This window comes from Vulpes vulpes, chromosome 10 (genome assembly GCF_048418805.1).
Source record: "Vulpes vulpes isolate BD-2025 chromosome 10, VulVul3, whole genome shotgun sequence".
Taxonomy (NCBI): domain Eukaryota; kingdom Metazoa; phylum Chordata; class Mammalia; order Carnivora; family Canidae; genus Vulpes; species Vulpes vulpes.
In genome coordinates, this window is record NC_132789.1 from 78,533,011 (window position 1) to 78,546,465 (window position 13,455).

At 34.6% G+C, this 13,455-nt stretch overlaps 1 protein-coding gene across 2 annotated transcripts in view; it reads right to left on the reverse strand.

The window, feature by feature from the left end:
* Window positions 1–13,455, reverse strand: part of NUP37 (nucleoporin 37) — a 41,854-nt gene that overhangs the window by 26,802 nt on the left and 1,597 nt on the right. For both annotated transcript variants that reach the window (XM_026013066.2, XM_026013067.2), the window contains 3 exons: window positions 5,947–6,071; window positions 2,361–2,433; window positions 651–745 (listed from right to left, as the gene is read on the reverse strand). In XM_026013066.2, coding sequence (XP_025868851.1) covers window positions 651–745; window positions 2,361–2,433; window positions 5,947–6,071 — 293 coding nt within the window. The remainder of the gene's footprint in view (window positions 1–650; window positions 746–2,360; window positions 2,434–5,946; window positions 6,072–13,455) is intronic.

Sequence of the window (13,455 nt, forward strand, 5' to 3'; positions counted from 1 at the left end):
CAAATGAAACTGGCACTCCTTTAGAATTCCCTCATCTCACTCCTGACTCCTCAGCTTATTTCTACCTCCTACTCTTGCTCTTCATCTTGTTCTTTACTTGTGAAATTCTCCACTGTTAGGCACTATTAAAAAATGTTATAGCTCTCATCCATTCCAAACTGGGGAATGGGATGGAAGAAAAGGATATTGAAATGCACTATATCTACAGAAAACCTTACATAGAGACTTCAGATTTGTCAAAACAGGAAATTTCCCATGTCTTTTTTTAGCAAAGAAGATTTGCAATTCATTAAGCATCAAGTTATCAGACAGGATCTGCAAAATAAATCCACAATATGGCAACTGCCTTTTATTGCCCTACTGATCTTACCCAACAGTGGAGAATTTGACCCAATATATATTTAAATTTCATAAATGCATATATATATATATATAAACTAAGAGGCAGGGAAGTTTTCATTATCTGGGATGAGAACTCACTAGTTTTGAAACTTATGTCTGTGCCATGCTTATAATTAAATAAAGTGTGCATCTTTTACAACATTTTTATGGAGTATATATGAAAATTATATTTTCTGTAATTTTACAATGTAATTCTCATTAAAATAAGATGAAAATTGAAAAATGTGCTTTTAACGTAAGTAACATACCTGCAGGTATGATCATCACTCACACTTGCAATTTCTTGGCCTTCTTTGGGATCAAACACCAAGCCATTAATGAAATCTGAATGGCCCTCTAAAATCTGACATAAGGGGAAAAAGTAGTAAGAATACAGGAAAATAATCTACAATATTTCTAACTAATATTTTTACTTCACTGCCTTAAAAACTTTCACTGCATGCTTCCCTTTTCTATAAATATTTCTTAAGCAATCTGCTATTTTTAAAGCATGATTTAAACACCCACTTTACTGGAAGGTTTATCTTGGAAAGAAGCTGATCACTCAACACACTGCTATTAGCTTGATCTTTTTTTTCTAGTATGCATTTCTTATAAAAACACACACACACTTTTTTACTGTACCTGTCCTCATCTCACCTCCTCTCTCACTTATTATATAAAGCTTTAATAAAAATTAAAGCTAGAAGAACTTTCTAGGGGCACCGAGATAGAGCCTCCTGAACTTTTTAAGTCATTCCTACTGCTCAGCAACCTTACTGCCTAATAAACACATAGTAAGGATTTCACCTTCTGAGGTCTTTATTCACTTCCTCAATGTGCCTGCCAGCACTGGAGACAAGTATTAGAAGCCAATAATCATGACAAACTAGAAATTAATTTTTGTTTTGTGGTGAGAACATTTAAGACTTACTCTCTTAGCAACTTTCAAGTATAAAACCCATTCTATTAACTATACTAATTGTGCTGTACATTAGGTTCCTAGAACTTACTTATTACTGTAAGTTTGGTACCCTTTGACCAACTCATTTCCCCCATCCCTCATCTACTCATTTCCCCCAGACCCCAGCAACCACCACTCTACTCTGTTTCTATGAGTTTGGGTTTTTAAAATTCCATATATAAGTGAGATCATACAGTACTCATCTTTCTCTTATTTTACAGAGTTATTTATTATACTAATAGAAAACATATGCATAGGGTTCACTTGTACAAAGCATTGTTTTGTTTTATATGAATTAGCTCAGTCAATGCTCATAATCTTATGAGATAGATACTATGATTATCTCCATGTTAGAGATAAGGAACTGAGCACAAAGAAATTGAGAACTTGACCAGTCACACTGCTACTAATGTGGGAGAACTGGCTTCAAACCCTGGCAGTCTGGCTCCTGTGTCTGTGCTCTTAAGTGCTTTGTAATTCTACCTTGCCCTATATGCTGCACTAATCATTGGTTGTCTCGAAGTTGACTTTCAACTCTATGCGTGTTCATGTCTATAATACTCCTACTATACCCAAATGTGAATTTCTAATTCTCTCTCATTTGTTGTGCCTACCTAATATTTTAATAATATCAAATTTATAATCTGTAGTTCTTACTATAGCCTAAAATAGAGTAAATGAAATCCTAAACTGTATACTTTAAAGGTGACCATTATACGTCATTTTATTTTATTTATTTATTTTTATTTTTTTTTAATTTTTATTTATTTATGATAGTCACAGAGAGAGAGAGAGGCAGAGACACAGGCAGAGGGAGAAGCGGGCTCCATGCACCGGGAGCCCGATGTGGGATTCGATCCCGGGTCTCTAGGATTGCGCCCTGGGCCAAAGGCAGGCGCCAAACCGCTGCGCCACCCAGGGATCCCCTATACGTCATTTTAAATTGAGATAAATCCAATTAAAAAGGCAAAATGATGTTTTCAAATAAAGTTATGAATTACAGTTGTCAACATACCTTATATTCATTTTTATCTTGAAGATCTGAAGTAAATAATCTTATTTTCATATCAGCAGCTGAAGTACAAAATCTGGAATTAAGAAAACAAAAACCAACACAAATCAATAACCAGAGCTACAAGCAGAGACAAGGATGAATCTCACATACATAAAGTCAAATGAACAAAGCAGGACAAAAAAATGATATTATTATTCCATCTGTATGAAAGTTCATTAAGTAGGAAAAAATAATATAATAACTATATTGTTTTAGGGATGCATACATAGCTGATAAAACTATTTTAAAAAGATAAGAAAATGACTGCTGTAATAATCATGAGTTTAATTATCTTTAACGGGAAGGAAGAGGGTTGATTAGGGAGGGGCACAAGGGGTCCTTGGATGCTGGGAATGTTCTACTTCTTGACCTGGTGACCATTACATGGGTGTTTGTTTTACAATAATCCTGTTAAATTGCCCATGTACTTTTTGGGGCACTTTTTGGCATGTATGCTATATTTCATAACATACAAATAAAAGGTAAGAAAACGTAAAAAACAAAGCTTATCTACCTAGTTTTTCTCCTTCGAATTTATCCTACTATTGTTTTGGGTATTCATATTTTTCCACTCAGAGGAAACTCTACAACAGATTTTTCTAACAACATTACTAATGTGAGGGTTTCCTAACATACATCTCCTCATACTTACGTCATAAGAAATCATTTAAAAATCATCTCTAATAAAATAGAAAAAGGCTACTTTAGAAGGTTTTTAAAAGAAATATTCCAAGCAAAAAGGTTTATAAATAAAGTATTAGTAAAAGAGTAATAAGGCCATGTTCAGTAAAAACATCGAAAACAAAGGACTTATAGGAGTCAAAGATTATTTACTTAAAAAAAAATTAACGAAAGGATCTTATTAAAGGAACACACACTCACCAAACTTTATGGCAAACCTTGTGTTGTTCCACCTTTCTCCAAACGTTGCTACTTGAGTTTATATGCGTTAAGTGTATTTACACCATCCTTTAATTAAACCATAAAGCCTCAGAGAACAGAAGTAAGGTGAAGAGTTGCTCTCCAGCAAGTGTGAAGAAACGCAAGTAGGGATGAATAGAGAAAGACAGTTGAATGGAAGGCAACTAAACGCTAAATATAAAACTCTAGGAATGTGTTCTTTCTAACTGTAAGTTAAAGTTAATGATGACAAGACAGCCACCAAGTTTTACTTCAGTCATCTTGACAGGCAACTCTTTAGTTGTGATAAAAATAGTATTTACTTTGGAATTTATATATAAAAGTAAAATAAGAAGTATAAAAACTTACAAATAGAGTTTAATCACAATTGTGTAAAATTATTTATGAAAAAATAGGGCATTGGGTGTAGAGATGATTTTTGAAAATGTTTTTGTATATCCCAAATTTGATATAGTAAATATGTATTATTTTGTAACAAAAATATATAATTTACTTAAAAACAAAATTGTGCTGTCAGCTTGCTCTAAAAATATTATCTTTAAAAGTGATGGTTAATGTTCTGAATTTATTATATATATTTGCAGAATTTCAAAAAAAAATTTGAGGCTGCTTATCAAAAAGCAAAAACAAAAAATCAAACAATATAGCATATCCATTAAAAGGAGGACAGGAAAAAAGGCACTAAGCAAAGCCATGGAAGAAGGTACTTTGTATAAAGGAAGAAGACACTTTGTATAGCTTTCAAAGTCCCCTAGAGAATTTAGAGACTGAGGGACTCCTGGTTTAGCTCCAGAGCCTGTGAACATTTTCTTTTAACATAAAAGGAAATGAACAGCAGACTGGCTGTTGACAATGATATACGTATGTTAACAAGCACTATTATGTGATTATTTAAAATTCAGTTAGCTAACACCTGTATAGCTTATAGAAGGAACAAAACATCTTCACAATCTTGTAGGCAAATATTCTTTAGATAGGAAATAGGATGCATATGAAAAAGTGCTCAAAATTGTGAGTCATCAGGGAAATGTTACTTCAGTCCCAACGATAATGGCTAAAATTGAAGACTGACAACAATAAATGTTGAAGAGTTGGCAGAGCAAGTTGAACATCTTTAGATTATTGGTGGGAGTATAAAACAGAAGAGCCACTATGGAAACTGGTACTTTCTTAAAATGTTAAAAACCATACGTCTACCCTCTGATTCAGCAGTTCTACTCCTGAGAAAAATGAAACCATGTTATGTACTAAAAGGTATATACAGAGGTGCTTACAGCAACTTTAGTCATAATAGCTAAAAACTGGAAACTGCCCCAGTGTCTATTTAGAGGAGAATGGATAAACAAATAGTGGTATTTATACAGGGTAATGGAATATTCATCAAAAATAAAAGAATCACCAGTACTTGTAACATGAATAAATCTCAAAACCAACAAACTAGATTTAAAAAAATACGTTCTATATGATTCCATTTATACGAACTTCTAGAATAGACAAAATTAATTTCTGAAAATTACATCAACAGTTGCTTTGGCAAAGGATGGGGTACAAAGATTAACTGGAAAGAAAGAACCTTTTGAAGTGACAGAAATGTATTACCAGCACGGAGTATGCAAGTGTATGCACATTAACACTGATCAAATGGTACCCTCAAAAGTTGAAAATTTCACATGTGAATTATCCGTTAATTAAAAAAATTAGATTAGCTCAGTAAGAGCTAACTTATGGTTGCTACACTGTTACTAAAAGAAGTCATACCTTTTAGATTTCATATCTGTGGAAACAAGGCTAGTGTTTTGTAACAAACATTAAAAAACCTGACAAATACTGCCTTGTGAAGAAGGCCTCAGCAGGTAATGTTAAGATTTTTTTCAAAAAGCAATTTTCCTTTTCAAATGCTTTCATAAAAACTGAAGCCCAAGGATTAGAATTGCAGTTTTACATTATATGGTCTCATTCATTTGGGGAATATACAAAATAGTGAAAGGGAATAAAGGGGAAAGGAGAAAAAATGAGTGGGAAATATCAGAAAGGGAGACAGAACATGAGAGACTCCTAACTCTGGGAAACGAACAAGGGGTGGTGGAAAGGGAGGTGGGCGGGAGGTGGAGGTGACAAGGTGACGGGCACTGAGGGTGGCACTTGATGGGATAAGCACTGGGTGTTATGCTATATGTTGGCAAACTGAACTCCAATTAAAAAAATATATTTTAAAAAAAGAAAGAATTGCAGTTTTATGTACTGTTTAAACATGAAAATGTGACCTATGTGTGTAGCAGGAAGGTTCATTAACGACTCAACCAAATTTACTTATTTCAACAGAGTTGTACTTTGAGTAGGTGGTGAATTCAGGAAGAATCTGTGAAGACTTCAAATGATTCAGATAAAATTCAAGAGCTTTGGAGTCAGGTCCCAACATATACTCAAGGCATCACTACCATGTTGCATATTTAAATTACAAATTCAGATAATAAGCCTAAATTATGATATAATGGCTGATGCTAAAATATCTAACATCTAAAATTGGGGAAAATGGAAATAGAGGGAAAAAAGTCCTCATGATCAAAGGCTTCAGATCACATGAAACAAAGGATATTAATACTGCATTTAAAAACTTTAAACTTACTTGATTACTGGAGGCAATGAATCAAGTCTTGTTTCTGGGCTCCAAGCTATGCCATCAACTCTGACTCCATGCTGAAACGTTCGTAATGTTTTATATTGAATTCCTTCAACGTCTGCTTCTTCCTCCTAAGCATATACAGTCAATGTTTTAAGAAGTTATGAGAACAAATACTATAAACACCATAAACAAATACTCTGATTTCACTATAATGAAGAATTTATCAGGAGGCCATATATTCCTTTGAGAAGTTCAAAAACAGATTAGATATAGAAAATTAACCGGTTCATTGAACAATGACAGAGTTGGCAGAGCAAGCTAATGTCCCTAGAAGGACGGCCTGAGATAGAAGGAACAGTGAATAAAAAAAATCAAAAGCAAACAGGTAGGTTAATCTAAACAAATATTAATCATATAAAACACAACTTGTGGGTTAAAAAGAAAAGAAAAACAACAGAGAACTAAGATATGACAGTAAGTCTGGAGGGGTGGTAGTAGCTCAAGAGTCAAAGATCCTTATTTTGTTCACAAAGAAGTTAAAGATATTAATTTGACTTTGTGTAATTAAGTATGCATGTTAAAGAGTCTTTGGTAATCATTAAAAGAAGAGAAACAGCATGCCCGACCTCCAAATTATCAGGGAGGAAAACAATGAAAGGAGGTTAATAAAACATAAACAGTAGACATAAGAATATGCACATTGGCAAGTTTTCAAGAATGAAAAACTAAAAATAACCCAAATAGCCAACAGAAAAATAAAATATTAATTATAGTATATTTATATAATATACAACAATAAAAAAAAGAATTTTGACATGGAAGACTCCATCAAATACAATATTAATAGCAACATACTGCAGAAGAACATAATGCAGAATCATTTCAATTGATACAAAGTTTAAAACATGAAAAACAATATATTCCTTTGTAACACCTACATATATGGTAACTCTATAGAGAAAAAAAGGAATCACCAACACAAAATACAGACCTGGTTACCACTTGGGGGTGAGGAGGAAAGACAGTAAGGGAAGAATGCCCTGGGGTCTTCAAAGGAATGGCTAATGTTCCATTTCTCAAGCTGGGTAGTGGGCATTTGGGAATCTACTTAATTATTCTTTATACCTTATAGATAAGTTATTTTAAAATACTTTTTATAAGCTTCAACTATTATGATTTAAAAACAAGATAATTGTTTCATTTAAATCAATACCCTAGGTCTAGAGACTACAGCAAACTTTTTTCATGACAAATTTGCCCAAGGAATCCTCTGTATTAAGTGACTATAATTTTAAGCTCATAATGACTATAATTTTAAGCTCATAGAATTATAAAATATCATCAGGGAAAAAATTCGGAGCAGGTAAAACTTGTTAGGACTATTACCTGAAGGCCTGTTCTAAGAATTCCAGTTATCCTGAATCTAAATGCAAAGTTTTATAATGTGTACCTTAATTGAATCCTATTGGATGTGTTGGTTTTTCCAACATGGCCTTTGGGATCCTAGCAAAGCCATTTCACAAATATATTACACATGGCTTTCTCTACAGAATTCAGATGCCCCTTGGAAAATAACTTTAAATTTCAGATGAACTTAGAGTTAACAGCAAAAAGTTTTTCTCCATAAAAGAAAAAAGGAAATAGATATGTACCTATCAAAAACACTGTCAAATTTCATTACCTTATATTCTGCGTGTATAATAACTGTATAGCTAACAGCCAGATATACCAAGGTAGCAACCTTTAAGCAATTTAAAAATAAGGTTAAGAGAGCCTAATCATAGCTTACTTCATAGTTCGGGTTACATCTATTTTTCCACACTGGACAAGTCAATCTTTTAAAAATGAAGTTCTTACCATCAAAATACACATTACTTTGCTACTGTAACAATAGTGTTGACACTTAGGTCCTGTAATTCGTTACCCAAAGTATATATGGAGTTATTGGGTGGCCATGGAGATAAATCCCAGGGACCGTATAGCTTGAGCTTTATGTATTACTAGTGAAAACTTTTTTCCTGGCAGCAATGTCTGCCACAAAGCCAACTAAAAGGCCAGGGTGTGTGTGTGTGTGTGTGTGTGTGTGTGTGTGTGGTATAGGCAGAGACAAATGCTATTTTGGGTTTAGTTTGGGGTGTAGGCAGTATTGTACAGGCAGGAAATTAAGACACTTTGGACAACTTGCTACAATACAAATCATTTACACAAGGCTCCGGTGTATTTGAAGTTGGGGCAAAGCCAGGTTGATGAAAGGGCTCTTCTAAGGGTTTGAAATTGGCAGGCCCTCCCACCACACCTATTTAAGGCTAAATACTGAATTTTAGTCAGATGAGACTGTAAAGTTTACTTAGTCCATTTCTTTCACCTCACATTTGAATTTATATAACATCTGGAGAGAGTTTGCACAACCTTTCTCTGAACACTCTTAAGGACAGCAAACTAGCTATTTCTTGGGGGAGCTTATTCAACTCGGGTAGTTCTAATGAGAAGAGCTCTCTTTTACATTAAACCCAAATCTGTTTTCGTGTAAATTCTACTCACTGCTCCAAATTTTCCTCTCTGGCACCAACCATATGGATTAAGCCACAGCTGATCTTAAGTGAACACACCCAAATAAGCAGATTCCGTGACAGTCTTAAAGCACTATAAGCCACAACTCCACTCAGAGTTGACCAATAACACAAAATACATTTACCATTCTGAGTCTAATCCCTCTTTCACATGACAGTTTTAAGCATTTTAATATCATTCTGAAATGTCTTTAAAAAAAAAGAAAGGGCTTCAAATGCATTGACTCCTTTGCACATAATATACACTGCTGAGAAATGAAGTAAAGATTAAACAATCTTGGGCAGCCCGGGTGGCTCAGCGATTTAGCGCCACCTTCAGCCCAGGGCATGATCCTAGAGACCCGGGATCGAGTCCCACATTGGGCTCCCTGCATGGAGCCTGCTTCTCCCTCTGCCTCTCTCTCTCTCTCTCTCTCCCTCTCTCATGAATAAATAAAATCTTAAAAAAAAAGATTAAACAATCTAATCAATTTAGAGGCAGATATAGAGCTATGCTATCCAACGTGGTAGCCACTAGCCACATGGGGTAACTAAGCACTTATATACAGCTAGTTGAAACTGCGTATACCTTATAAAGTGCAAAATCCACACCACATTTCAGACTTAGTATAAAAATTATATAAAATATCTCATTAATTTTTTATGTTGGTTACACATGAAATATTTTGGATAACCTGGGCAAAATAATACATTATTAAAATTAATTTCATCTGGTTTTTACTTCTCATAATGTGGTTACTTTAACACTTAAATTTATATTTGTGGCTCACATTGTATTTCTATTGGACAGCATTGAATTAACTCTTTTTGGTAGTTTAATTGTACTGATTCATGGTGAACCTCCAGGTGACTAAAAACTGTAAGTAACCATTGTCCCTTCTAGCTCCAGCAGTCTATCATTTTAAGACTTTATTAAATTTTAGGTTGTTCAACTTGGCCCATTAATCCAATCTATTAATATTTGAGTTCGAATCACAGTGTCTGGCATACAACAAGTGCTCAATAAATACTTGCTAAATGTAGTTTATCCTTCATTTAGCATTAGGTATCCTTCTCAGCTTCATGTTCTATATAAGTTCAATGTGCTTGCTTAAATTAAATGTTCTCATTCAAGTGCCCTATTCACTATTGGTGATCCTTTGAATAGACTTAGAAACTTTCATGTTCCCTCTACCCTTTGCACATAGGACTTCTTACATCAGTTTTCTTACTGCATTGTTTTACATTTAAACATCTTAAGGTCAAGGTCCTTGCTGTTTTTAACATATGTATTACCAGTTCTCAGCTCCTGATTTGCATTTATACTTGACAAATATATGACACCAGTTAATAGTACTATTATTCAGCTCAAATTTCCATCATATTCAAAAGAACACCATAAGATTCTGAAAAATAGTTTGCTGAAATTTAAATCTACTGTATTGACAATGTTTTCCTAAGAGTCTTAGAATGAGGATTGCCTTTCCAAAAGGAATGTGGAAAACTTTCAATTCAATTTACCTTTCCTTAGTTTTCTCTCTCTTTTTTTTTTACAGTGAGGAAAAGATAATCTCTTAATATATGGTGTTAGAACTGGACAGACACAAGCAACAGAATGAAATTAGACCACTACCTTACATTATATACTCAATGTAAAATTAACTCAAACTGGGCTAAAGACTTGAATGCTAAGACCTGAAACCACAAAACTCCTAGAAGAAAACAAACACTATCAGTTATTTGACATCCATGTTGGTGATGAATTTTTGGATCTGATTCCAAAGTCAAAAATAAGGAAAGCAAAAATAAATAAGCTGGACTGCATCAAACTAAAAACTCTCTGCATTGCAAAATAAACCATAAACAAAATGAAAGGGCTATGTACTAAATGGAAGAAGATATTTGAAAGTCACTGTATGATAAGGGGCTAATATCCAAAATAAAGGAAGAACTCATACAACTCAATAACAATAAAATAAACAATCCAATTAAAAAATGGGTAGACGATCTGTAGATATATTTCCAAAGGCAATATACAGATGGCCAACAGGCACATGAAAATATGCTCATTATCACTAATCACCAAGCAATGGAAATCAAAAGGGAAGCATGAAATTGGATGCTATGGAACCTGAAGAATCTAACATGAGAGAATAGAAACAAATGAACACGGGGTAGTGGAAGGGGAGGTCGGCAGGGGGACAGATGACTGGGTGACAGCACTGATGGGGGCACCTGAAGGGATGAGCACTGGGTGTTATACTATATGTTGGCAAATCGAACTCCAATAAACTGATATACAAAAAAACCCCAATGTTTAATGGTGTTTAATTAGTTTAAAAAATAACTTTAAAGGAAACCAATAATTTATTCTGAATCTCCAAAGGCAAATTATTGGGACTCTATTCTCCTCCATAACTGTTTGAACTATGGCTTCAACCTTTTTGAATAGCAGCATGGAAGGAAAAGAACAGGTGTTTAGAAATGGAGTCTAGGAGTCCCTGGGTGGCTCGGCAATTTAGCGCCTGCCTTCGGCTCAGGGCGTGATCCTGGAGTCCCAGGATTGGGGCCCATGTCAGGCTCCCTGCATGGAGCCTGCCTCTCTCTCTGTGTGTCTCTCATGAATAAATAATTAAAATCTTAAAAAAAAAAAAAAGGATCTTATTTTTCATTACTAGTCATACAAATCCCTGAACTTCTTTGAAGTACAATGGAAACTCTATGAGGATGGGGATTATTGCTTAATTTTATTGCCAGTACTTGGCACAGAATATTTGTGTTAGCTACTTGCCAAGTTAATAAATCCAAATTTTTTCTTTAGGTTATTTGGCTAGAAGACCTAGCTTGCCAATCTGATAGGTCTGAGGATGAACAAGGACAATGTGCAAGACATGACAAGAGCAATACAAATGTTTTTTTGCTAGCTCCTTCTTCTAATTGTCTTTTTCTCTCTCTGCCACTCATTACCTCTGCCTTTCATTTTTCTGGATTTTTTCCTCCCTTCTTGACTTTCTTAGCTGAACATAAACTAGAGATAAAACATTTTTTCAGTATTTTTTTAATTTTTTTTTAATTTTTTTTATTTATGATAGTCACAGAGAGAGAGAGAGAGGCAGAGACACAGGCAGAGGGAGAAGCAGGCTCCATGCACCGGGAGCCCGATGTGGGATTCGATCCCGGGTCTCCAGGATCGCGCCCTGGGCCAAAGGCAGGCGCCAAACCGCTGCACCACCCAGGGATCCCATTTTTTCAGTATTTTTTAACACAATTCTGTATTCACAGTTATTAATTTTAGAAGTGATTAAATAAAAAGTTAGTTTCACCTGTAGGAAGCTGCTTTATTCTTTGGTGGGTTAGTAGCCTGTACCAGAAAAATGTTTTTTTCCCCTCAGTCTTTTTCAAAAGTGTGTTATATTATTTCTCTTAATCACGTGAGCTTTTTATGATCCTAATGAATTAGTCCAGCTAAAGTCAGGCTGTGGGTCATGGCTAGCAATTCCTACCCTAACCCTAAGAGAGACAATGCGGCACAATGTAAGAGCTTTTATATTACATTCAAATCCCAAAAACCTGAAAGCTTGAATTCATACTTTCTCCTTAGGATAAATATGCATGCAGTCTAATTTTGGATAATTTTACTTATTGTACTATAAAATGCTAAATTGCATTTATGATGTCAAAACACTATATTGAAATAAAATACTGAACTGCCTCCTGAGTAAAAGAGGAAATAATAATTATGTTTATAATAGTACCATTCTAGTGGTAAAGTTACTTTAAATCTTTGAAAACTGGGATCCCTGGGTGGCTCAGCGGTTTAGCGCCTGCCTTTGGCCCGGGGCGCGATCCTGGAGACCCGGGATCGAGTCCCACCTCGGGCTCCCGGTGCATAGAGCCTGCTTCTCCCTCTGCCTGTGTCTCTGCCTCTCTCTCTCTCTGTGGCTATCATAAATAAATTTAAAAAAAAAAATTAAAAAAAAATCTTTGAAAACTGATCACTGCCATATTACCTCACCCATTAACCTTAATTTGAGAAATATTGTTTTATGAATAATATTCTGGTAAACAAAGGATTAGCCAAGATTTCTGAGGGTTGAACTCTGATTGTTTAGACTCTTTCACATGTGGAACTAGCTTTCCTGTGAGAAAACATGGTGTGTGCTCACCGCAAAGCATCCTGCTTTGGTGATTAACCATGGGCCTGTGCTAGAGGGAAACAATGCCAAATTAATAACAGTTAAAGCATTATATATATGTGTGTGTATATATATATGTATATAATATGTATATATGAATTAAACATGCAGATGCCTTCCAGGAACTTCACATGATGTACTAACTACATTCTCATAAAATCCTATTAAGTATTATTTTCCTCATTTTTATATAAGAGAGATTAAGTACCTGCTCGAGGTCATATTGCTATTAAGAGGTAAAGCCAGACAGGGGTAAAAACCTAGGCATTCTGGCTCCAGAGTTCAATCTTAATGAATATGCCTAATTGCCTGTTCAATTAATAGGGTCTCATATTTTGTGTACTCTGGATTATGCTTTAGATGAATAAAAAGCATGAGAGCATACTAATAGAAAAGCTGAATATCACGACAGCTGTAAAATCTCCTAGAGGATCATTCTTCTAGGCTTGATTTCCATGTCAAAGTGGAATATAAAAAAACCCAGATTACTTAGATCTCATTTAATTGGTGTTTTCCCTGTACATACCAAATGTTCAATTAGTCACAACCTTCAATTACCAGAATATTCCATTTCTAATTATGAGGCAAAAGACAGGCCTCGTGGTCTTTTTTTTTCACTATTTAACGTTTGCACAAATCTCAGGCATGTATTACTGGAAATATCTTCCTCTGTAGTTCTTCATATATTTTTTTTATGACATTCAAACTCAATATGCTTTCCAACTTTAATCAGTTTACCAAAGTCTGTTTTTTTAACCAGTAAAATA